Source organism: Emys orbicularis, chromosome 2 (assembly GCF_028017835.1).
Source record: "Emys orbicularis isolate rEmyOrb1 chromosome 2, rEmyOrb1.hap1, whole genome shotgun sequence".
Lineage (NCBI taxonomy): Eukaryota > Metazoa > Chordata > Testudines > Emydidae > Emys > Emys orbicularis.
Window position 1 is genome coordinate 285,670,556 of NC_088684.1, and position 25,353 is coordinate 285,695,908.

Sequence of the window (25,353 nt, forward strand, 5' to 3'; positions counted from 1 at the left end):
GACCTAAAATCCCCACCACTCCTTTAGCTGAACTGCCATTAGCTTAAAAAAAAAAAAAAAAAAAAAAAAAAAACACAACCAAAACTCCACTCCACACCTGTTAATGAGAACATGATACTTGTCTACCTAGATCCTCCTTTACATAAGGGTGGCTAGTTCTTTCACCACGCTCTGAAAACAGAAGGACTGGACAAGAAAAATAAATTGACCAGTAGCTTAAGTTGTATGATTTTTACTTTATAAACGTTGAATATTCACTCATGTGGGCTTTCATTTTGCAAATACAGTATTCTGCTAATATAATGGAGTGAGAAGCAAATTACGCAATGCATATCAAACGATAACTGCAAATATTTTAATTGAAAATCCCCTGTACTTAATGCTTGATATGTTCTTCTCTATAAAGGGTAAAAATATGTTGGCCATCCTGTTTATACAGATACCAGATGTCCTGTCAAACTAGAGTTTAATAAGAAATTGCACAGTGATCTAAGGAACTTTGCAGAGGACCCTCAACTGATGCAAGCGGTCATAGCTCCACTGTGGCTATGACGACCTACACTAGCTCAGGATCTGCCTCCTTGTGTTGTGGCTTCATCTACAACACTCTTCTAAATCCTGATTACTACATGTGAGGACAACAGACAAAGCCATCTGACCAAGACAGCCTGGCTCAAAGACATTATCCTATGAAATACACAATATCTATGAAATACACAATATCTTATGTAGGATGGTGGAAAAATGCCAGTTAACATTTTCCATTGCTACAAACTGTTTTCCAACTAGGATGCATTTTAGACTTCACTGGACCTCATTCTCTTCATTTATATTGGATTTACATCAGCACAAATGACCACAGTGAAGTTATTCCCGATTAACACCTGTTGAGAAGAGAATTAGAACCACTCCATTGTACTTAAAAATGTCAAAGAAGTTGTCACCTAAGTAATGAGAAGGATCCCCTGGTGGTAGCTTGACAATTGGCTGAACAGTAATAGCAAATATTCATAAAGTAAGGTAAGTGTTTAAAAGTATAGGAAGTGTTTGAAAACAAAACAAAATCTATAAAAGCAGTACAGATTATTACATAACATGTTCTATTCCAGTGTTTTACATAGATTTATATCAAAAATAGTTAAGAAATGGGAAAATACACAATAGATTAATAAAAATCAGTACCAAGACTATTCACTGTCAACCCATTACCTCTAACAGAATATTCATGTCCATTTAACATAAAATTTTAGTCATCCCAGAAGCAAACCATGTGCTTCATCTTAAAACCATAGTCTGATTAAACAGAAATCAATTTAGTTAATTTTTAACTCCACAAAAACATTTCCCTTACAACTTCTTCATTTAAAAAAGTTCTTTGTAAAAGACCACCATCTAGACCAATGAACAATCTATTGAATGCCAATCACAGCCACTTGCAGTTCTGTGTCACCCAGTATATGTTGCACTTTCTAACGTATACTATTTCCTGCAAAAATAACTTTATGGCAACCAGTAAATTCACTCCCATTGACTCCCTAAATGAAAGGCAGTGGAACACTTAGTTAGTTCCAAAACAAGTTAAATAAAGTTTGCATTACTTTCATGTTAATTAAGAAGTCTGTATAAAACAAAGTTTCTTTTGGAACTATATGATCTAAAAATGTGATGTGTGTGTTCAGGAAAATTGGGTCAAGATGTAAAAATTGTTTTCCGGAAAGTCAAAATTATGACTAGCATTTTTCTTAAATGCTGTAAAAGATACCAGGGAAATATAGTCATTAAAATTTAGCTTATTCTTTACATAAAGGCAATTATGCCTTTGGATCAACAAATTAAAAACAATTGTAATAATGCTTGTTAATAGAGGAAAAATTAGTGAGTTTTTCTAATCCCCAGCAGATTATTCAATTTTTAAAAACTGATATTTTTGAAAGGACAAATAGATGCATGATCAATAGACTAATCCGAGTTTGCATAACATTTAAATAAAAGTTCCATCTATCAAACAATGCCAAGAAGAGATAATAAGAGAACAAGTGCTGCGTATGGGACCTATATACTCTTACAGCATTGCCTATGCTAACAAAATAGAATAGTTGTAGTTATCTCTAGAGATCAAAAAGTCAACATTCGAGATGTAGCATGACAGCATATGGCAGACTGCAGATTGACGACATAAGGAAGTGTCCTTTTTAGTGCTAGTCTTGTATAGCTTCTTTCAGTTCATGTGTCTTTTCATCGCTGTCAAGTTTCAGTGGGTTAGTGGATAGTGAGCCCTCAAGTAGTTCAGTTTCTTGAGCATCAGAATCTGTTCTTAGTGTTGCCTTTGAAGAAATATCATTAGGAAGAGCAAAGGATGGTAAAGGGGACAGTGAAGGCATTAAATGGTCCAACTGTGACTGTGTAAGTGAGCCCTCAGCATATGTGGTTAGATCTGCAGGGACTGAAGCCATGGCAGGCTCTGAGAAAATAAAAGAGTAAGTTAAACAAACAAACCAAAACTTGCCAGACACCTACCAGAGACTAATTTTGTGGCTGTATTTCTATAGCATAAGCTTGGATGCAATGCAGCTGACGGACTACTCTAATACACAGCAATACAGTGGGTTCCTGATCTATGACTAGAACTCCTTGGCACTAAGATAATACACAAGGATTACTTAATGATTCTTCTAAAGCTTTATCATCATCCTTCAGAAATGAGCAGCCTTTTGTGTTCAGATGCTGAGCACCCACAACTCCCATTAAAGACAAGTGAGCTGTGAATGCTCAGTACTTCTAAAATTCAGATCCCCAGAAGGTACAGCTCAATATTTTAAGATTAGAAGACATGCTAAATTAAACATTTTACTTTACTTTTTTGACATTTCAGCCTCACTACAAAGGGCCCAATTTTGTTTTTATAAGCTAAAATCTTGTCTTTATTCTTGGAATGTTCCCCCCCCCTTAAAAAAGGGAACAGTGTCTTCCTACAAAGAAATTTTCCTTTAAAATAAAAAGTGAAATACTCTTGAATATTTTTAGTTACATTTTCATTCATTATAAATAGACAGCAGCCTTGCTAAAACAACAGTTTTCCAGCTCTGTGAAAATTGGGCTGCTTCATATGAAAATCTCCTTGCAGCAAAGATTTACAAGATCTGTATGTTAATTCTCGCATTGGGAGGACCTAAGCGCTTGAATGGGGATCCTCACATTTACCACACTCTGAAAATAAATGTCTCAAAGAGCAAACCATATTCCTGATATTAAAAAAAAAAACAAAAATAAAAAAAACCTATGACATTGGCCTTATCAAATTTGGAATCCGCTGACTTTAGCTAACCCATTCATGCTTGGCTACCATTTTCCTTGTCTTTTATATCCTAATTCTATCTCCCTCTCATTTTAGCTGTGCTTTCTGTATGATTTTTCAGCTAGAAGGAGGTTTTCCTAAGAATAATATATAAGACATCCCCAAAAGTTTGACTCTGTAGTTCAGTCATGAACTCCACAGTCTCCTGAGTGGTCACCAATATCAAGCCAACAGGCTGACAATTTTAAACGAACTCACCAAAATAAGTAGTTGTTCCATCGTTAGGTATTAAACTTTCAGTCCCTGCCAAAGATTCTGCAGCTGACATGTTGAAGGGGGCAGAGGAAGGTAAGTTAGGCATTTTCGTTAAGTCAACAATTTCAGGAAATGAAACACCAGACTCATCTAGAAAACCTGAAGGAGGAATCAACAATGGTCCTTTAAACACAGTATGAAACTCTAGACCATCAAGAAAAATGACACCCAGATTCCTGGAATCAGTGGATTTTCCCCCTCCTGTACACAGCTTTCCCCCTCCTCCCCCCTGAGTAATTGCAAGCAATAGAGCTATTAAAGCACCAAGAAAGAATTCACAGAAGGTACCATTCTGAAATAGGGCTTGCTCCAAAGTCCACTGAAGTCAATGTAGAAACTCCCATTGATTTCAGTGGATTTTGGATCAGGCCCATAATCAACACCTGAGTGTTAAAGTTCTGCCAGATTTCTAGTAAGAACATCAAAGGTCACGCTTATTCTATATTTAAATAAAAAATGGTGGACTGGAGGCTAGGGGAAGTGAGAATTAAACTGCAATTACAAATTTAACTGTATTTACTGAAGAGGAATAACTGAAGTGCTTACCTGGATCCATAACTCTCTGGACAGGAGGAGGAGGAGGAGGGAGAAGTGCATTTTCCATTGAATACATATTCATTTCTTGACCTGTGGATTCATCCAAATTCATAACTTCGTCAGAGCTGTGCCTTTGGGAATTAGGTGCCAACAATGGAGCCTAAAATAACAGAGAAGTTTCCGGTTCACACCATCTCTGGTCAATCTGACAAAGGTCTGTCACTGTGAATGCTCTGCCCCACTGTTCCCAAAAACAAATTCAGGGGGTGTCAGCTTGAGCATCCCAGCAGCTCTAACTGCTGAGTGATAAAAGAGGAGAGAGATGGGTTCCAACATGCCCCAAAACCATAAAGGGCATTAAATAATCATGATCAGCACCTTGGATTGGGTTTAGAAACCATCTGGAAGCCAGTGTATTCTCTGGAGAACAGGTATAATATGTAGCACACAAGATGCATTGCTAAGTGGGCTGAAACTTCTGACAGAATGGTCTTCAGGGGTAGACCCATGTGAAGCACATTAGCCTCAGTCAGATCGATAACTGGTTATGTTTATCCACATAAAGAAAGCTCGCAATCTCTTCACCAACTGCAGGTGAAACATGAAGTATTCATAGTACGGTGAATCTAAGAGGATCTCAGCTTTCAATCTTGAGTGATAAAAGGCACAGCTTGATGGAATCTCCTCTGTTGTCATATCCCCCATTCTAGTAGTATCACCTCTCATTTGGCTTGGCCTTCACCAAGCCTACTTTTACTCAAGCCTTTAGCTCATGGAACCTCACCTGTTAGACATTCATAAAACCCCCCAAATAACCTCAGAAGGTACCCTGCAGATATGAACAAATTTCTTATGTACCTCTATGTAGCCATTTGTAGATGGCACAGGGGATCTGTCTTCCAATGGCAAAGGTGAAGGTGGTTTGATTTCTTCTTGCTTCTTCTTTGGCATAACAGGCTGTGTTGGAATTCTGTGCAAATAGCCATATCCAATACCACATCCTAAACTGCATGAGAAAAGCAAAGTAAAAGAAACCTGATAGACTACAGTGTGCTTTTCTACAGCTGACTTTGTAAGTGTTTTAAGTTAGGAATCTCTAAGCAGAAGCCTGGTAGAGATTTAATTTTCTTAACCTATGGGAAGAAATATGGCATTGCAGGAATTGTAGTCATGACTAAGGCCAGATCCACACTACAAATTTACATCGATGCAGCTGCACTGCTGTAGCACATCTGGTGAAGACACTCTAAACAGACGGAAGAGAGCTCTCCTGTCGGCTTAATAACTCCACCTCCACGAGAGGCGGTAGCTATGTCAGCAGGAGACGCTCTCCCGCCGACATAGCACTGTCTACACGGGGGAGTTAAGGTTGGTATAACTACATCCCTCAGGATGTGGATTTTTCACACAACTGTTATACCGAAATAAGTATGTCGTGTAGACCAAACCTAACTGTTGCAATACTGAGGCCACGAAGTACTTTGCAGTTCAGCTTTAGCCTTGTGTGACTCAAAAACCTCAAGCGCTTCATTTCCACCATCCTTACAAAATACAGGAGCTGAGAGCAGGAAAAACCCCAAATTAATTCCAAATGAGACACTATGGCAGGGCATAAAGGGTCCACTCCTGCTACTATTGAAGTCAATGGGAATTTTATCATTGGCTTCAACAGGAGCAGGATTAGACCTCCGTTATGCCAAATTCACACTCCACAGCTGCTCTCCATTATTTAAAACCTCAGAGCAGAGAAATTTTATGTGAGAATGTTGAGGAAAATAAGACTCAACTGAAAAGTGGAAAGCTATAACAACTGGTGATGTTATTTTACAGAGGAATTTATTTACAAAACATACCCTATAATCAGGCAAAGACTAATCACAAATCAATACCTTCCTTCTCCACCCCAGGCTCCATTGGGAGTTACGAATAGCTCTCGGCAGGAATCGGTTTCCGTGTTATACACCAACAGCTTCAATGGCTTCCCCTCATGGGATTCAATCAGTGAGAAGAAATCCTCTGACTGATCACAAAAAGATAGCGTGTTAGCTCTTAAAACAGGTTATTTTATCCCCAGCTCCCCACTTTGCAGATATAAGCAGTTATCAATGAAGAGAAAGATCACACTCACTACTCCAAAGGATTAAAGAAGAGGACTAAATTGCTGGTGACATTTGATCTTGAAAGGCAGCTAATTTCATTGTCTGGTATAAAGAGGTAATGACTAAGTTGGTCATAAAGAGGTGGCTATCATTGCCTCCTCCCAGAGCTACGTAAATTTGAGGGATGCATAACCAATTAAAGCAGTTGCAATTCACACTTCACAGCATACGCACAAAGAACTGCAATAGTTAGATCCAAAAAAAGGAAAACTATGCTCTACCTCCTGAAGTATCTGATCTGATCCAACAATGTAGTCTGTGTGGGGCTGCAGACCAGCTAGAGCTGCAGGGGAAGTGGGTTCTACGTCCTGTAAAAGAATGATACAGGTCACCTGCATTCACAGCTAGATAAACTGTCCAACAATTAGAGTGAAAAATTTAACTCAGGAAAAAATGCAAGGTAAAATGATTTGTGTTTAGATTAGAAAAATATCTGAGAATGCTGCATTTAAGCACAATTCTTTGTACTCTTGAGTACTCAAGATTCATAAATAAAGACCAAACTTAAATTTCATCAGTTCACCACCCAATCCTTGTTTTAATCCAAGTGCAATCTCTCGCTAACCCTCAACAGACATCTCAACAAGAGAAGTCAAAGATTACGAGATGAAACTAACTTTTGCTGGAGACCCTTCCCAGACTCTTTTGGCCTACTCCCTAAACCAATATTGACATTTACTTTAAAAATAAAGCTTTTCTGTCCTCTTCTATCTCCATATTATTTTGATGAAGGTCAGTCAAGCTAAAGATACCAATCCAATTGGAATGCATTTACTTAGCCAGGAATTCTTTACCTGCCAATAAAGTGACAAACAAGAAAAAAAAAAAATTCAGCATCCAGAAAGAGGATCTTGGGCTAAGACATTAATAACTGCCTACATTTGTGTTCCCTAGCTCAAAAGAAGTCTCTCTCACTGAAAAATTGCTGAAAAATTATATTTGCTTAGGCAAATACTTAGGACAGTTCCTGTTCTTCTCTTAGCTGACTTCAATGGTGTTAGTGCTTTGGCATGCAAAAATGAACGGAAAATTAAATGTTCCATGTATTGGGAGCACTAAGCTACTAAGTGGATTCTCCAGAGTCTTGAGGCTTCACTCTCCTAACGATAGTCCTATGGTCGTGAGCATATTTTACCGCATCTTTCAGGTTGACAACGACACTCACATTCCCATCCAGAGAATGCTTGTGAAGAAGCTCCTAGCATTTATCAGAACAAGCATTCACTAGGCCCCTAGAAATCAAAGTGGCACATTTTATCTGAAAGTAAATGAGAAAAGATATCACTGCTTTAAAGCAATGTCAGGGATTTGCCTTCAGGAAATTTACTCCATCGATGATAACTCTGTGAGAAGGGAAACTGACTATGTCAGTGTCCTGCAGAAAGCTTTAAGGCAAAGGTTCTTTAAACTGTGGTACATGTAGGAACTGATAGACTGCCTTCTTACAGTGTGTCTCCTTTAAGGGGTTGTGGGACCTAGAGCTGACCAATCTGTGTTCTATAGCATGGCCCCTTTAAGGAAGCAGGAATTCAATGGAGCAGTAGGTTACCTGGTGTTAATCAGGTAGCTACCTCCTTAAAAGAATAAAACCCAGCTGATAGGTGACTCCCAGGAAAAAAGACAGACTGGAGAGGGAATTACAGGGGAGTATCAAGTCAGGAGAGCTGTTCCCTGGGGTGCAAACTAGAACAGAGACTGGTGGGCTGGGGAAGCCTGCCTGAATTACAGCCCAGCCCCAGGAAGGAGGGCTGAGGAGCCCTGGAACCAAGGAGAAGAAGTGTGTGAGTCCAAGGATCAAGGGAGGCTCCATGGAATCAGAACATAAGAATTGCTATACTGGGTCAGACCAATGGTCCACCTTGCCCAGTATCCTGCCTTCTGACAGTAGCCAGTACCAGAATTTCAGGGAGAGTGTACAGAACAGGGCAGTTAGAGTGATCCACCCCGTCTTCCCCTCCTGTCTTCTAGCAGACAGATTTAGGGTCACCTGGGGTTGCATCCCTGACCATCCTAATAGCTATTAATGGACCTGTCCTCCATAAAATTATCTAGTACTTTTTGAACCCAGCTATACTTTTGTCCATCACAACATCTCATGGCAACGAGTTCCACAGGTTAATTGTGCATTGTGTGAAAGAGAATGGAGCAAGAACTTGGATTCTGGTGGCCTGGGCTGGCAAAACCTGCTTGAATCACAGCACAGACCCATGAAAGGGCTGCGGAATCCCTTAATCAAGAGAAAAGAGTTGTGAGTCCAGGGGCTGAGGCAGGAGGAGTCCTGTGGGAAAGACTCTCCAGAGGCCAGAGGATGCAGTGGGAGTGGCAGAACTCCCTGGCTCAGAGGAAACAGGAAGGACAGTGGCCACAAGGGTGAGTTGGTCCTGCTTTGAGCAGAGGGTTGGACTAGATGACCTCCTGAGGTCTCTTCCAATCCTAATCTTCTATGATTCTATGAATTGAAGCTGCCTGGTGCCCAAGTTACACAACCTCCCTCCCCACCGACCCATGCAGGAAATGTTTTTTCTGTCTCATGAAACTTCCGCATCAGGACAAAATGGAGACATAAATTTTTCCACCTGGGGAAAAGACGCATGTGTGTGTGTGTATGTGTGTTTTTGTTCTGAAGCAGGCACAGCAAGGACTTGAATCCATGTCTCTTAAAGCTGGCATGTTCCAGTTTCAGTTGAAAAATTCCCACCCTGCTTTAAACATCATGTCCTCTAACCTTCCCACCTAGATTTTCCCAACCAGACTCCCTTCTCTTCTAAGTCCCCTAGGCAGAACTCCACCAGCCAAATTCAAAACTTATTTTACTCTGAGTCCATAAATATTTAAGTTAAGCCTATTAAAGCCTAAAATAAATATGCACAAAAAGGAGAAATATGCATGAGGTACTTTAAACATTAAGAACATTTGGGAACTGCTGCATTAAGGCACCAAGTTTATATGCTGAATTGTTTTCATAAAGTAAGTTGTTCTTCAAATGAGTGCACATATCCATTCCACTTCAAGCATCTGTGTGCCCAGTGAACCTGGGCTGGCCTACACTGGTGCACTGGGTGTGCGCACACCTGGAGTGGAATGGACATGCACAACACATCTCGAAGAACAAGTGACAGAACAGGCCAGTAGCCATTTTTACTAAGCTAAAGCGCACAGCCTGAGTACACAGATGTTTCTCTTGCTCACCAGAACATGCCACACGTGTTCATGGGCTCCTTGGAAAGTGCAGAACCTCACACTGGCTCCGAGAAGCCCTTGCCCGCCCCACATGTTGCTAGGGATCACCTCCACCTCGCGCACTTTCATTGATTTGATGTTGTACACCTCCAGCTTCACTGCCTTCTCAGCATTTGCCTTCAGCAGATCTTTCAACATGGTGTTTTCTTTATTCTGTGAAACACAGGAAAGGAAAGATTTGTTTCTGACAGTGTCTAGCTGGATCTGGAATGCAAAAACATTAATGAAGAGGCAGAATTTCAATATCTAGAACAAACTAAGGTGGGGACCTAACTTCTACCCACCATAACAACCCCACCAGCACTACTTCCTTTGGATGCATGAACTAGTGTAACTGATTTTAATCCTGGGTAAGGTTATTCACTACTCGCATCCATCAGTGTCACTCCCGCAACCCCTTTCTTTTGTAATGCTGTTATAACAATTTTGGTCAATTATACTAGTTCTGAACCGTGTCTACATTACAATAAATAGCAATATTTTATATAGTGACCTTGATCTTTTTCCTTACCTCACTAATGCAACAATTTTGGAAGTCTTGAAGTAAAATTCTTAAAAGAAATTAGTAGTGACTAGTTATAACAGCTAAATGTTTACTATAGAACAGGGGTAGGCAACCTGTGGCATGCGTGCCGAAGGCAGCACGCAAGCTGATTTTTAGTGGCACTCACACTGCCTGGGTCCTGGCCACCGGTCTGGGGGGCTCTGCATTTTAATTTAATTTTAAATGAAGCTTCTTAAACATTTTTAAAACCTTATTTACTTTACATACAACAATAGTTTAATTATATATTATAGACTTATAGAAAGAGACCTTCTAAAAATGTTAAAATGTATTACTGGCACGCAAAACCTTAAATTAGAGTGAATAAATGAAGACTCGGCACACCACTTCTGAAAGGTTGCCGACCCCTGCTATAGAAGAACAGATGGGATTTTTAAGAACAGTTTTTACAAATATCTACCAGAATTTCACTATTTCCACATGGTTAATGCAGTGCTTGGCCCCTCACTGGAAGGAGCCATTGTACTGACTGTTTCCAATAGAAGATCCAGTCTGATGTAGGTAAGACAGACCTAAAAAAAACTCAGCTTCTGTCTGAATACAAGAAAGCAAAGGATCTTCAACATTGCGAGGGATTTATTTAAACTTATTTGTTGATTTTAATGGTAAAACTCATTTTAAAAATAGAATTCTCCCCATAACAGCTTTGAAAGTCTCCTCTTTCCTCAGGCATTCAAACAGGAACTGCATTCCCTGCATGAGACTGGCCAGATGGCAGCTTCCCACTTGTTAATGATTCATTTTCATGTTCATATTTAACCAAGTGTTTACATTTGTTTAAACAAGTGTCGAGTTCTAACAATCTAAAAACTGGGACTTTCGTCTGGTGCCAGAAAAACAGCTAGAGGAAATGCCAGAGGATACTCTACCAGTCTTCAGGGAGTCAAGAGGCATAGAAGATGGATCCAAGGGGACAGCTAGAATGTCTCATGGGGAAGATTTTTAAATGTTATTTTAACTTTTATGTAGGCTCAGGTTTACAATGCAGTGACTTTGTTAAACAGTTTACTACAGAGGCAGACAGTAGTAGCGACTTATGGAGCTTATAGTACAATGAACTACAACTCCATCTCGTAAAGACCCCTGGGTGGAAGGACCAAATAAGCACACCATGGAGTCCGAGTCCTATAAAACAGGGAAGGGAAACAAGAGTAGGAGGCTCTCCTGAGAAGTTATTTTTCTTCATTGTTTTAGAAATATCTGATAGCCTGATCCAAGTCCCATTAAAGTCAAAGGAAAGGCTTCCCTGATTTCAGGAGTTCGATCAGGCCTTGACTAAGGCCTGGGTTTGCCTCATGTCATTCTTCTGACAGTCACTAGAAAAAACAGGTTTCTATAAAAAAAACAGCGTAACAAAATAATTCAGGCAAAACCACCCAGTTCCTCTCCTGTTCACAAATCTAGCAAAAATACACAAACATTTTCACTGGTTTCTCTTCTGCTCAAGTGAGGATTGCTCAGTGGAGGAACAGTGATCACTCCTCCAGCATCAGCACATCCATTTACTTCCCAGGGCAAGAAAGATTTCACACCTGTCACTACACTGCACCTGGAAACAACTCTGTCAGAAAAAGCAACAGAGATCTGTTCTTTCGAAACAGGAGTATCTAGGTTCTATCCCTATTGCTGACATTAGGTTTCAAGCAGCCATAAAATATGTAGCCTGGCGGGAAGTGGGAAGTCCAAGGTGATCATAGATTTCTTACAATATTTTTACCCTGCGTTTCAGGCTGTATGAGATGTTCACACCAGCGCTACAGTGTTCGATTAGATTTGCTAGTCAAGAAGAGACTAATGAATTCAGAAGAAATGGGGTTGATGGTCTCAATCTAGCTTCCCGTGGACTTGTGTCCACATTGTGAAAAGCAAACACATTTGCATCAGTTGGCACTCTCAGCATGAAGGCCAAGGATGGAATGAGCCTTCAGACCAAACAATAACTTCACCCACAGCTGATCCCTCTGGGTCAGGGTTTCGACACAGTGGCAAGAAAGTGTAGGGAAGCTTGCATGGCTGCCATTCTGACTAAAGACAGCATCAATCTTCCAGAGTCAAGTAGGCCAGCACCTCTTAAGAGCACAAAATTAAAATAAAACAATTAATTACTTCATTGAAAATGACTTGTCTTAAGCCACTTACTAGCCTGGTGTGTCCTATTGTGATGATAAAGTCAAAGAAAGGTTCCAACCCGGCCTGCTGAGCTGGAGAGTTTTCTTGAACCTGCAAAATTACACATTTTAAATTACAGTAAGAAAAATCTATAATAAATATCACCACGTGACAGTGTTGTAAATACTGGATTCAAGACTAAAGTACATTCAGGATAGAACCAAATGTCCCAATTAAGAGACCTTGGAAGGGTTCTCAGAAATTTGAATTCCCTTTCCTCAATTGTCTGAGCCATGAAATCCATATGTGCCATCTGTGGAATAGTCCTATTAGACAGCAGGTGTCAATTAAACCTCAGCAGGTGAAACTGAGACATTGTATTTTCTACAACTTTAATGGCACTGTAGCTGACAAAGCGCAGGTATATTCTGGCCAGCATTCTTCTACGGTGCACTCTTTAAACCGAGGGAATGAGAAGATACACCAGGTACTTTCCAGCACTGGATAATGTTTCCTGAATGTACCAGGTACTATCTGCTGTTTGCAGTGAAACGGTTAACAAAGTGCTCAATACAGTGCTGTACACACTGCTAAATGAATCCAGTTCTTTGGCCTGTGTTGAGCAGGTCAGACAAGATGATCTACATTCCTTTTGGTCTTAACATCTATGAATGAAATAACCTTTTTGTAGTATTGATATCTCCACTCACTCAGTGCTTAGGACAACTACATGTTAAGAACTGCAGAACCGACATCAATATGTTTAAGTACTGTTAGCTGTGTGTGGTGCTTTACAATTGGGTAACATGCCATACAAAGGACAGAAACCCTGCTCTAAGAAACTTACAAACTAAGGTCCTGATTCTGCAACTGGATCCCTGTATCCATGCAGGGACCCACTGAAGGCAAGGGAGTTCTCAACAGGGGTTTATCTGCATGGAGCAGGTTGCAGGATCAGCACCTAAGGGCCACTCCTCCAGCCACTAAAGATACAGTAACTCCTCACTTAAAGTCATCCCGGTTAACGTTGTTTCGTTGTTACATTGCTGATCAATTAAGGAACATGCTCGTTTAAAGTTGTGCAATGCTCCTTTCTAACGTCGTTTGGCAGCCGCCTGTTTTGTCCACTGCTTGCAGTAAGAGCAGCCCATTGCAGCTAGCTGGTGGGGGCTTGGAATCAGGGTGGACCGGCAGCCCCCCCATCAATCAGCTCTCCGCTTCCCTAAATTCCCTGTGCAGCAGCTGCCCAGCAGGCTAGCAATTGCAGCTGTCCCTCCCCCCACTGCCATGTGCTGCTCCTGCCCTCTGCCTTGGAGCTGCTCCCCGAGACTCCTGCTTGCTGTGCGGGGGGAGAGGGGAGGGAGAGGGGGCTAATGTCAGGGTGTCCCCCTCCCTCCTGCTCCTGTGCCCCCGCTTACCCCATCTTCCATAGAGCAGGGGGGGACACAAGACAGGGCTCAGGACGGAGGGAGCTTGCTGGCAGCAGCTGAGGTCTCAACAAGCGGATCTAATTAACAAGGAACTGTACTTAAAGGGGAAATGCGCATCTCTCTCTCTCTCTCACACACACACACACATACACACACGATATGTGTCTCTGTCTGGGATGCTGTCTCCCCTCCCTCCATTCCTGCTGCCTTGTAGAATGTGAGCGTTAACCCTTGAGGGCTCAGTCAATTGCTAGTTCATCATTTAGCAGTAAGGCATTCCCTGGGAAATATCCCACCCTCTGACTCCTCCACCTCAACCAAGCTTCACAATCATCATCACTGTGTACCAGTATTAAATTGTTTGTTTAAAACTTATAGTGTGTGCGTGTGTTTTATATATATATATATATATATAGTCTTTTGTCTGGTAAAAAACAAATTCCCTGGAATCTAACCCCCTCATTTACATTAATTCTTATGGGGAAATTGGATTCACTTAACATTGTTTTGCTTAAAGTCGCATTTTTCAGGAACATAACTACAATGTTAAGTGAAGAGTTACTGTACCAAGAGCAGACCCTTAAGGGATAACAGTACAGTATACAGAAGCGTTGCAAAGGGGAACGAGTGGTACATGGTCACTGAACACTTCACAGAATAGGTTGATGTTCAGTAGGTTTTTTTTGCAATTAATAGCTTGTGTGAATTAAAAAGTAAAAAAGTCATTGTCATGTTCATTCAGCTTTAGATTAGAAACATGGATAAGGAGATGATCATGGACACATAAGCGCTCATCAGTTCTGACCCAAAGAAGTTAATGAATCGCTGTAAGCTATATTAAAGCATGAAAGAAGCACAGCGTGTTGATTTTCAACATCTGTACATGCGAGAGAACAAAACAGATTTAGAATATAAAACAAAAGCTCTATAGAATATTTATTAAAATGCAGTTCAGACAAGGATACAAAAGAGCACAAATTGACATTAAACGCAGCATCAAAACCTAGAATGTATGATTAGTTTAAGGTAAAAACGCAGTGTCATATCAAGGTTGCCATGGCAACACTGCTTATAAGTGAACAGAAAAGTAAACAGAGAGATAAGTCACATGTGCCCCGTTGATTGTGAGGTCACAATTCCTCTGGAACAAAAATAACTGCCACCCTCCTTACTTTACATTACATCTAAGGCCTGTGAAACCATGATAGCTCTATTTCCTCCCTAAAACAAACGCTACCAGGCTGCTTACAGTAAAACGTAGCTCTAGTCCAGAGGTTCTCAAACTGTGGTCCGTGGACCACCAGTGGTCCGTGAGCTTAGGGTGACCAGATGACCCAATTTTATAGGGACAGTCCCGATTTTTGGGTCTTTTTCTTATATAGGCGCCTATTACCCCCTACCCCTGTTCCGATTTTTCACACTTGTTGTCTGGTCATCCTACGCGAGCTCCATTCAGGTGGTCCACAGATAGTTCCCTGTAAGGTGCACGCCTGGGCGGCCACACGCAAGAGAATGAAGGGCCACCCACCTAATTAGTGGAGCCGCGCAGGCATGGCTCCACTAATTAGGTGCCTGGACCATGGAGAAGATGCACATGTAAGGTGAGGCCTTGGGGGGAATAGGGGGTAGGTGGGAGGGGGTAGTGGGGTGAGAAGACGGGGTGGGGGGAATTTGCAGGGCTGCGGCGGCCAGAGAAAGAGGTGACTTTCCCCAGCTCCAGGGCTGCGGCGGAGACACGGTTCTCCTTCCCAGCCTCAGCTCTGTGGCTGCTGTGGTGGGGGAGAGACCCCCCTCCTTCCCAGCCCCAGCTCGGGGGCTGCCATGGCAGGGGAAAGACCTCCCTCCTTCCCAGCCCCAGCTCGGGGGCTGCCATGGCGGGGGAAAGACCTCCCTCCTTCCCAGCCCCAGCTCGGGGGCTGCCGCGGTGGGGGAAGAGAGGGCACATCCATCGCATTAGAAAGGTAAGACAACTGATATTAAAATATGAGTTGTGTGCTTTTATTTGTAGAACAAAAAAGTTTATTATTATTAAGGTTTTTTTTATATAGCTCTTTTATCCAAAGCGCTTTACAATAGTTAGCTAACGGTACAAACAACATTTGGAAAGATCATTAAGTGGCCCGCCAAGACCCTCAGCAATTTTCAAGTGGTCCGCGAAAAAAAAGTTTGAGAACCACTGCTCTAATCTACACTTAAAAGTTTTGCAGCTTTAATTATGCTAGCATAGTAGATGCAGTGATACCACTACAGAAGTGCTTATACAGGTAAAGCTTATTCCGGTTCAGTATAACAAAATAAGCTGTACTGATATAAAAGCACCTTATGTAACTTGGATAAGTGAGTCTACACCAGGGCTTTTACTGGCATAAATGTAACTAAAAAAAGCAAGCCATAAGAAACATATATTTTGAATTGATGGCACATTTGTTGGCAGATAGACAACTCAGGGTTGTGTCCCCTAGCCTCTGTGGATCAGCTCTCTCATGCCTCTGAGAACACCCACATGAACCAAAAGATCCTTCAGTTACAACAGGATATGTTGTGGTCACAGGCAGTTTAACTTACATTTTTACGGTTGGGGCTCCCAATCCTGCTTCTGAGGAGCGCAAGAACAAACAGCGTGCCATCTGGTAATGGATCGCCCTCTTTAACATCTTGATGGTAGATGGATACGCTTGATGTTTCCGGCTGATGCTGCCGTGGTAGAGTGGCTACATCATTTACCTGACATCTAATTCATTGCTCGTGCTGTCAGTAGCCATATACCAGAAGAAGCAGCAACACAATTATGCCAGTAAAACTTTTTAAGTGTAGTTCCCGGCCTTCCAAATATGCAATAATTAGCCAATATGTCACTTTTAGCCACCATGACAGCAAAGGAACTAGCAGCCTTCACAATCATGTCAGGGTTTGTGTACTGCTGAAGTGGGCACGGCTCTTTACCAGGAGGGGTTTACGTTCTAAATACAGTATAAGGAGTCTTTCAATTAAGGCCCATTCAGCTGGCGTCATCTGCTAGCTATTTAACAGTACAGTAAACGCCAAGACGCGCACAGAAGTGAGTAAATGGAAATTTACACATTTCAAGATGCACTGTTCAGCCCGTCACTTAATGACAAAACTCTACAATATTTATGGGTCAAAAAGGTGCCATTGTAAAATACATGCCTGTCTTTTTGCTAAAGTTCTGTATGTCCAGCTAGTAGCAGTCACATCAGTACACAGACCAGTGGCGGCTGGTGAACTTTGGGGCCAGTGGGGTGATTTATCGGATCAGCTGGGAGGAGCTCGGGGGATAATAGAAGGAGCTGGGAGGAAGATCAGATCAGCTGGGAGGAGCTGGGGGATGCCCAGAAGAGCAGGGGCCACCCCCCGGCGCCCATCCTGTTCCCATCTCCTCCTCCCTGTGGGGAGCCCCCACTACCTGGCTTCAGCTCCACACCAGGCTTCCAGCAGCTTCGACCCCCACATTCCCCTTCCTAGTCCGGGTTCCCTCTGCACTGACCCTCTGCTGAGTGCCCCCTGCCCAGGCCCAGCACGAGGGACTGGGGGGAGTTCTCAGTCAGCCCGAGCCTCTCCAGTGGAAGGGGAGAGGAGGGAGGGTGAAGTCCCATCTAGGTCCTTTCCCATCAGAAAGACCAGGATTGGATGAGACCTCCATCCCACCTCCATGCCTGCTATGGCCAAGGAGGGGGCCTGCCTCACTCCCTTTGTTGTACCACTAGATCCAGCTGTACCATGAAGTCTGTGCTGGGGACTGGACTGTGTACATTTACTCCTGAGGGGATTCTGCACCAAAAAAATAAAAATTCTGCACACAATATTTTAAAATTCTGCAAATTTTATTTGTCAATAAATAAATGTGGAGGCTCTAGCATGGCAGGTAGCACAGGCCACTGGTTGCACTGAGGTGGGAGATCACCCTGCACCCCGGGGACGTGGACTCGGCGGTGAAGCTGTACCCAATCCTGACACAGTGCAAGGGCCAGGCCTGCCTCAGAAACTCCCCAGGGCCCTATCCCTCTGCGCCAGGAACACCTGGTGTGAGCTGGCAGGCTCAGCCCAGCAGGATCCAAGTGTAGAGGGGCTTAGTGTGGGGAGACCAACATGTGGGGTGAGAGGGTTCTGTGTGGGGCAATCTGGATGTGAGCAGCTCAGTGGGGGGTTCCAGGTGCACGGGCAATGGGACTCTGCGGGGGAGGAGGTGTCAACATGAAGGTGACTGGAGCTCAGCAGGAGGGGGTCTGGGTGTGGGGGGATTGGGCTCTGCAGGGGATCTGGGTGCTGGAGAAGTGGGGCTTGGTGGGGGGGGTCTGAATGCAGCTGGTTGGAGCTCATCAAGGGTGGTCTGGGTACAGGGGGGCCTGGTGCAGGGTGGTAGGGCTCGAAACGGGGGGCCTGGAGGTGTGAGGTAGGGCTTGGCGGGGGGGGTGTATTTAGGAATGGGGGGTCCGGAGGCACGGGGGTTGGGCAGACAGGGGAGCAGCTTCCCATACAGTGACCCCTCCCTCCTGTGGCTGAGGAGTGATGGGGCAAGAAGGAGGGGGGGTGCGGAGCCAGGGGAGGTTTCTGAGAAGTGGTCTGACCCAAACCTGGCCTCTCCATGCAGAGGAAGTGCACTCCTTCACCACCCCCAGCCCAGCCAGGACTAGCAGCTGAGTCCGGTGCAGGATAGGAACCACTGGCCTAGACATCCCCAGCCCTGTGTGGGGGACACTTTACCATGTGCTACATTCACCACAGCCTGCAGCTTGGGGTGATGAATTCTGCCTGTGCCACAAGAACATCCTGCTGTTAAATATAAATCGCAGCATATTTAGTCTCGCGCTCAGTGGTTTGAGCATTGGCCTGCTAAACCCAGGGTTGTGAGTTCAATCCTTGAGGGGGCCACTTAGGGATCTGGAGCAAAATCAGTACTTGGTCCTGCTAGTGAAGGCAGAGGGCTGGACTCGATGACCTTTCGGGGTCCCTTCCAGCTCTATGAGATAGGTATATCTCCATATATTATTTTATTATTGTACACATTTTATCTATAGAGTATGTGTATGTCACTAAATACACTGTGATTCACATGTACACACACACATCCGTATATATACAAATTAAAAAATACAAAGTGTGCACTTGCCTACTTTTTGGGGGCAGTGCCATAACACACTCTATACACCAGTCACCACTGACACAGACTATTCACAATAAGGAGCCCTCCTCTTTACCTACTCTAGATGGTAAAACAACATTGAAAGTTCTGCTCTATTTGTTTCTTGGGGGTAGGGACTGCTTTTGTCTCCTCTACAGGGGAGAGCACTTTGTTAATGATTAATAAATGATAATCACGTTTGAGATCAGGAGGCTAAGAATCATGTTATTCCTGATATAAGGAGGAGTTGAATAAATATACATTTGTTTTTATTCCATCCAGAAATGTGCTTCAGGAGCCAAGGCCCCTCCAGACTCCATAAACACAGCAGAGGACAAAGGCAAAGCAGATTACATACAGATAGTTGATGCACTGGCCTAAAACTGTACTCTATTCTTGTGGATACTGTACAGCTTCTTTACTGAAACACGTGAACAGCTGATTAACTGTATAGAAGCATGTAGCAATAATATGTGAACTCTTATATTGTGAGGTTGCCATATACCAAGAGTTAAAAGACAGGTGCAGTGTTATGCAAATTAGCCTATCAACAACATTTTTGCCTGACATTTATGCTCCAAGACACACATTCAAAACAACACATGTGCTGGCATCATGCCATACAAAATAATTGTTAAGGACTGCCGGGAGAAACCGATCTCCTCAAATGTATTATCTTATGGTCTGAGCAGAGATTAATTCCTGTCTAGAATGGTGCATCTTTGTAATGTTAAAAAGAATTAATGCCACTTAATGACTGATTCTGAACACCATGACAAGAGGAATGAAGAGGATATTAAATGACTAGACAGAAGTCAAAGCTCATATCAAGGTAATTTTTAAGATTACCTGTAACTAAGGAACCATTTGAAGAAAATTCATCAAAATTTACGTAAATATTCTCCTTCACTTTCAGTGTAAATCCAACAAATTTCAGGCCAAGCCTGTTTTCCAATCCATAGTTATAGGAAAGCAAAACTAGGTTTTTATAATTAAAGTTGATTGCAAGGATAATGGGGAGACGTTACTGCCCCTCGGCGTGTGTGTATATATATATATATATTGTGCATCACAAAACAATTAGGATGTCCTAATTTTGCCTGGAGAGTTAAATAGGAAGATCAGGCCAAACCCCTCCTTTAACTCCAATAAATTTAAGGTGTACAAACATCCTGCTGATGCCTTAAAATTGAGTTAAATGATTGCCATGCTGTTCTTCCAGAGGAAGAAGGGAACAGGTGGAGGGTCGGAAGGGGGGAGACACCAGCACAAGCCAGTATGGCAAATATTTAACATGTCTGCGAAGTCTGACAACATTTAATGCTCAGTAGCATTTTGGGGTGGAACCTGCCTGGGGTATTTCCATTGTCCACTTCCCCCCCCGCACAGTCCTGTATAACATAAGAACATAAGAAAGGCCGTACCGGGTCAGACCAAAGGTCCATCTAGCCCAGTATCCTGTCTACCGACAGTGGCCAATGCCAGGTGCCCCAGAGGGAGTGAACCTAACAGGCAATGATCAAGTGATCTCTCTCCTGCCATCCATCTCCACCCTCTGACACACAGAGGCTAGGGACACCATTCCTTACCCATCCTGGCTAATAGCCATTAATGGACTTAACCACCATGAATTTATCCAGTTCTCTTTTAATCTCTGTTATAGTCCTAGCCTTCACAACCTCCTCAGGTAAGGAGTCCCACAAGTTGACTGTGCGCTGCGTGAAGAAGAACTTCCTTTTATTTGTTTTAAACCTGCTGCCTATTAATTTCATTTGATGACCCCTAGTTCTTGTATTATGGGAATAAGTAAATAACTTTTCCTTATCCACTTTCTCCACATCACTCATGATTTTATATAGCTCTATCATACCCCCCCTTAGTCTCCTCTTTTCCAAGCTGAAGAGTCCTAGCCTCTTTAATCTCTCCTCATATGGGACCCGTTCCAAACCCTTAATCATTTTAATTGCCGTTTTCTGAACCTTTTCTAGTGCCAGTATAACGTGGGCCACAGGGGCTGGCTTATTCCCCATGAACCCTTAATGTGGGGCTGAGCCTTCCTGACACAGAACGTATGTCCAAAAGGGCACTGCATGGCCGGGCGGTCGGACCCTGAAGCCTCGGGGGCGGTGATGCGGGGACATTTCCCAAAGATCCCCATCATCGAAGCCAGGGAGAGTCCTCATCTCCTTCACCCCTGCCCCAGGGGCTGCACAATAGGAGGGCCGTATCACAGCACGGATCTCCATCCCTTCGATGGGGCTGTGTCGGGGCTGTTCCCCAGGACGGAACCCATGCTCCTCAGGGTCTTACCCCCATCCCCTTGGGATGGGTCCCGTCCCAGTCCCCCCTAACTCCTCCCCGGTGCCAGATCCCGGGCCCCCCCAACACCTCCCCGGGGCCAGATCCCGGTCCCCCCCCAGCCCTTCCCTGGCGCCAGATCCCGGGTCCCCCCAGCCCCTCCCCGGGGCCAGATCCCGAGTCCCCCCCAGCCCCTCCCCGGCGCCAGATCCCGGGTCTCCCCCAGCCCCTCCCCGGGGCCAGATCCCGGGTCTCCCCCAGCCCCTCCCCGGCGCCAGATCCCGGGTCTCCCCCAGCCCCTCCCCGGCGCCAGATCCCGCCCCCCCCTCCCCGGCGCCAGATCCCGGGTCTCCCCCAGCCCCTCCCCGGCGCCAGATCCCGGGTCTCCCCCAGCCCCTCCCCGGCGCCAGATCCCGGGTCTCCCCCAGCCCCTCCCCGGGGCCAGATCCCGCCCCCCCCCTCCCCGGCGCCAGATCCCGGGTCTCCCCCAGCCCCTCCCCGGGGCCAGATCCCGGGTCCCCCTTAGTCCCTCCCCGGGGCCAGATCCCGGTCACCCCGAGCCCCTCCCCGGGGCCAGATCCCGGTCCCCTCCCAGGACCCCGGGGCAGATCCCCCGATCCTTACCCCGTGCACATGAAAGCCCTCAGCGCCCCCGTCGGGGATCTCAGAGCTAGAGCCCAACCCCATCGCCGCACTCCGGGAGCAGGGGGCGCGCAAGGCTCCGGGGCCGCCACCTCCGCACTGCCAGCACCACAGACCCGATCAAGCGAGTGCCGAACCGACCTATCTGAGCGGCTGCTCAAGCCTGGGTGGAGGGTGGGGCTATACTCTGGTCGCAGATAGGCTACGACCTTGTCACGTGACAAGAGACGCGCTTAGTAACGGGGCGGGGCTACTGGTAACTCAGGACGCGGCTGGTGGTGGTTGGAGCCGTTTAGTTTCAGCTAATCTCACGAGCCCTCTGGGAGGCTGGCGCGGGGACCTCGGAGCCCCCCGCCCCGCTCGGCTGCCCCAGCGAGGCGCCCGAGCCGCCGCCATGACCGAGCGCGACCCCCAGCCCATGGTACAGACCGCGCCCCGGGCCGCGAGCGATCGGGACGTGGGAGGGGTCGGGGGCCGGCAGCTGGGGGGGAGGGGAGCGCTTGCTCCGGGGCACGAACGAGGCGCGGCTGAGAACGAGAGACAGGCAGGGGCGCGGGTGATGCCGAGCCCCGTGACCGGGCGCTCCGCAGAGGGAAGCGGGAGATGAGGGTGGCTGTCGTACGTGGGGGATCGGGTGGGGGCTCATAGGCATCGATCTCCGGGCTCTTCCTCCCTCCCCTATCCGAGCTTCTTCCTCCCCCAGTCTCGCCTGACCTGACCAGCCCTGCCGGTGTGTGCTCCGCACCCGTGTCACTCCGGCCTTGAATCCCCTCCCTGGCAAATTCCCCAGCAAATTCATGTTCCTCAACCCCACCTATAAACTTGCATAATGCTGCGTTCCGTCCCCCCAGCCCAGCCCCACTCCTCTACTCCATCCTGATTCCACAGGGCTCGTCTCTTCCCTCCCCCTGCCCGCCCGCAGCTGCAGGCTTTCTATCCTGCTGCCCCCAAGGCCGGGGAGAGTGGCTCTGTTCCTGCCGGCCAGATGCTGTCTTCTCTTCCAAATCCCTTCCTAGTGTGCATTTCAGGCCTGATTCTTCTCCTTTTAGCCGGGTGTATGTAATCATAGAATCCTAAAATTGTAGGACTGGAAGGGACTTCAAGAGGTCATCTAGTCCAATCCCCTGCAATGAAGGCAGGACTATGTAATAACAGACCATCCCTGGCAGGTGTCCAACCAGTTCTTGAAAAACTTCCAGTGATGGAGATTCCACAACCTTCTTAGGTAATTTGTTCCAGGGCTTTACTACCCTGACAGTTTTGAAGTTTTTCCTAATGTCCCACCTAAACTTCCCTTGTTTCAATTCAAACGCATTGCTTCTTGTCCTATCCTCAGAGGTTAAGGAGAACGATTTTGCACCCTTCTCTTTGTAACAATCTTTTACATACTTGAAAACTGTTGTCATGTAAGAACGGCCATACTGGGTCAGCCCAAAGGTCTGTCAAGCCCAGTATTCTGTCCTCAGACAGTGGCCAATGGCAGGTGCCCCAAAGGGAATTAACAGAACAGGTAATCATCAAGTGATCCATGCCCTGTCACCCAATCCCAGCTTCTGGCAAACAGAGGGTAGGGACCACCAGGTCATGCATTCCTGCCCATCCTGGCTAATAGCCATTGATGGACCTATCTTCCATGAATCTATCTAGCTCCCTTTTGAACCCTGTTATAGTATTGGCCTTCACAACACCCTCTGGTAAGGAGTTCCTGAGGTTGACAGTGCGTTGCGTGAAAAAATACTTTCTTGTGTTTGTTTTAAACCTACTACCTATTAATTTCATTTGGTGGCCTGTTCTTCTTGTATTATGAGAAGGTGTAAATAACACTTATTTACTTTCTCTGTACCACTCATGATTTTATAGACCTCTATCATATCCCTCCTTAGTCACCTCTTTTCCAAGCTGAAAAGTCCCAGTCTTATTAATCTCTCCTCATACGGAATCCGTTTTATACCCCTAATAATTTTTGTTGCCCCTTTCTGAACCTTTTCCAATTCCAATATATCTCTTTTGAGATGGGGCGCCCACATCTGCACGCAGTATTCAAGGTGTGGACGTACCATGGATTTATATAGAGGCAATATGATATTTTCTGTCTTGTAATCTATCCCTTTCTTGATGATTCCCAACATTCTGTTCGCTTTTTTGACTGCCGCTGCACATTGAGTGGATGATTTCAGAGAACTATCCACAATGACTCCAAGATCTCTTTCTTGAGTGGTAACAGCTAATTTAGACCCCATCATTGTATATGTATAGTTAGGATTATGTTTTCCAATGTGCATTACTTTGCATTTATCGACATTAAATTTCATCTGCCATTTTGTTGCCCGGTGACCCAGTTTTGTGAGATCCTTTTGTAGCTCTTCACAGTCTGCCTGGGACTTAACTATCTTGAGTAGTTTTGTATCATCTGCAAATTTTGCCACCTCACTGTTTACCCCTTTTTCCAGATAGTTTATGAATATGTTAAATAGGACTGGGCCCAATACAAATCCCTGGGGTACACCACTATTTCCCTCTCTCCATTCTGAAAACTGACCATTTATTCCTACCCTTTGTTTCCTATCTTTTAACCAGTTACCAATCCATGAGCGAACCTTCCCTCTTATCCCATGACTGCTTATTTTGCTTAAGAGCCTTTGGTGAGGGACCTTGTCAAAGGCTTTCTGAAAATCTAAATATACTATATCCACTGGATCTCCTTTGTCCGCGTGCTTGTTGGCCCCCTCAAAGAATTCTAGTAGATTGGTGAGGCATGATTTCCTTTTACAAAAACCATGTTGACTATTTCCCAACAAATTATGTTCATCTATGTGTCTGACAATTTTGTTCTTTACAATAGATTCAACCAATTTGCCCGGTACTGAAGTGAGGCTTACTAGCCTGTAGTTGCCAGGGTCACCTCTGGAGCCCTTTTAAAAAATTGGCGTCATATTAGCTATCCTCCAGTCATTTGGTACAGAAGCTGATTTAAATGATAGGTTACAGATGACAGTTAGTAGTCCTGCAGTTTCACATTTGATTGAGTTCCTTCAGAACTCTTGGGTGAATACCATCAGGTCCTGGAGACTTATTACTGTTTAGTTTATCAATTTGTTCCAAAACCTCCTCTAATGACACCTCAATTTGGGACAGTTCCTCAGATCTGTCACCCAAAAAGAATGGCTCAGGTTTGGGAATCTCCCTCACATCCTCAACAGTGAAGACCGATGCAAAGAATTCATTTAGTTTCTCCTTTATCGTCTTCGAGTGCTCCTTTAGCATCTCATCCAGTGCCCCCACTGGTTGTTTAGCAGGCTTTCTGCTTCTGACTTATTTTAAAAAAAATTGCTATTACTTTTGGAGTCTTTGGCTAGCTATTCTTCAGATTCTTTTTTGGTCTTTCTAATTTTATTTTTACACTTCATTTGCCAGAGTTTATGCTCTTTTCAATTTTCCTCATTAGGATTTATCTTCCAGTTTTTAAAGGATGCCTTTTTGCCTCTCACTGCTTCTTTTACTTTGTTGTTTAACCACAGTGGCTCTTTTTTGGTTCTCTTACTATGTTTTTTAATTTGGGGTATACATTTAAGTTGCACCTCTATTATGGTGTTTTTAAAAAGTTTCCACGCAGCTTGCAGGGA

At 44.5% G+C, this 25,353-nt stretch overlaps 1 protein-coding gene across 1 annotated transcript; it reads right to left on the reverse strand.

Moving 5' to 3' along the window:
• Nucleotides 1–2,078: 2,078 nt before the first annotated feature.
• On the reverse strand, nucleotides 2,079–21,775 carry GORASP1 (golgi reassembly stacking protein 1). Its single transcript, XM_065399699.1, has 9 exons — nucleotides 21,713–21,775; nucleotides 12,251–12,331; nucleotides 9,496–9,699; nucleotides 6,528–6,614; nucleotides 6,037–6,167; nucleotides 5,006–5,153; nucleotides 4,157–4,307; nucleotides 3,554–3,709; nucleotides 2,079–2,461 (listed from the first exon to the last, which is right to left on the reverse strand). Exons 1-9 carry the CDS (start codon nucleotides 21,773–21,775, stop codon nucleotides 2,199–2,201), a joined length of 1,284 nt encoding a protein of 427 aa, XP_065255771.1. The 3' UTR covers nucleotides 2,079–2,198.
• Nucleotides 21,776–25,353: the final 3,578 nt, after the last annotated feature.

Bases quoted from the DNA above. Each gene is read 5' to 3' on its own strand.
- GORASP1 (XM_065399699.1), bottom strand. From the start codon at position 21,775: ATGGGGTTGGGCTCTAGCTCTGAGATCCCCGACGGGGGCGCTGAGGGC. The intron at 4,308-5,005 runs GTACATAAGAAA...CTGTTATTTTAG, and splicing joins CTACAAATGGCTACATAGAG to GCTCCATTGTTGGCACCTAA. The intron at 2,462-3,553 runs GTGAGTTCGTTT...TTATTTTCTCAG, and splicing joins TGGAACAACTACTTATTTTG to AGCCTGCCATGGCTTCAGTC.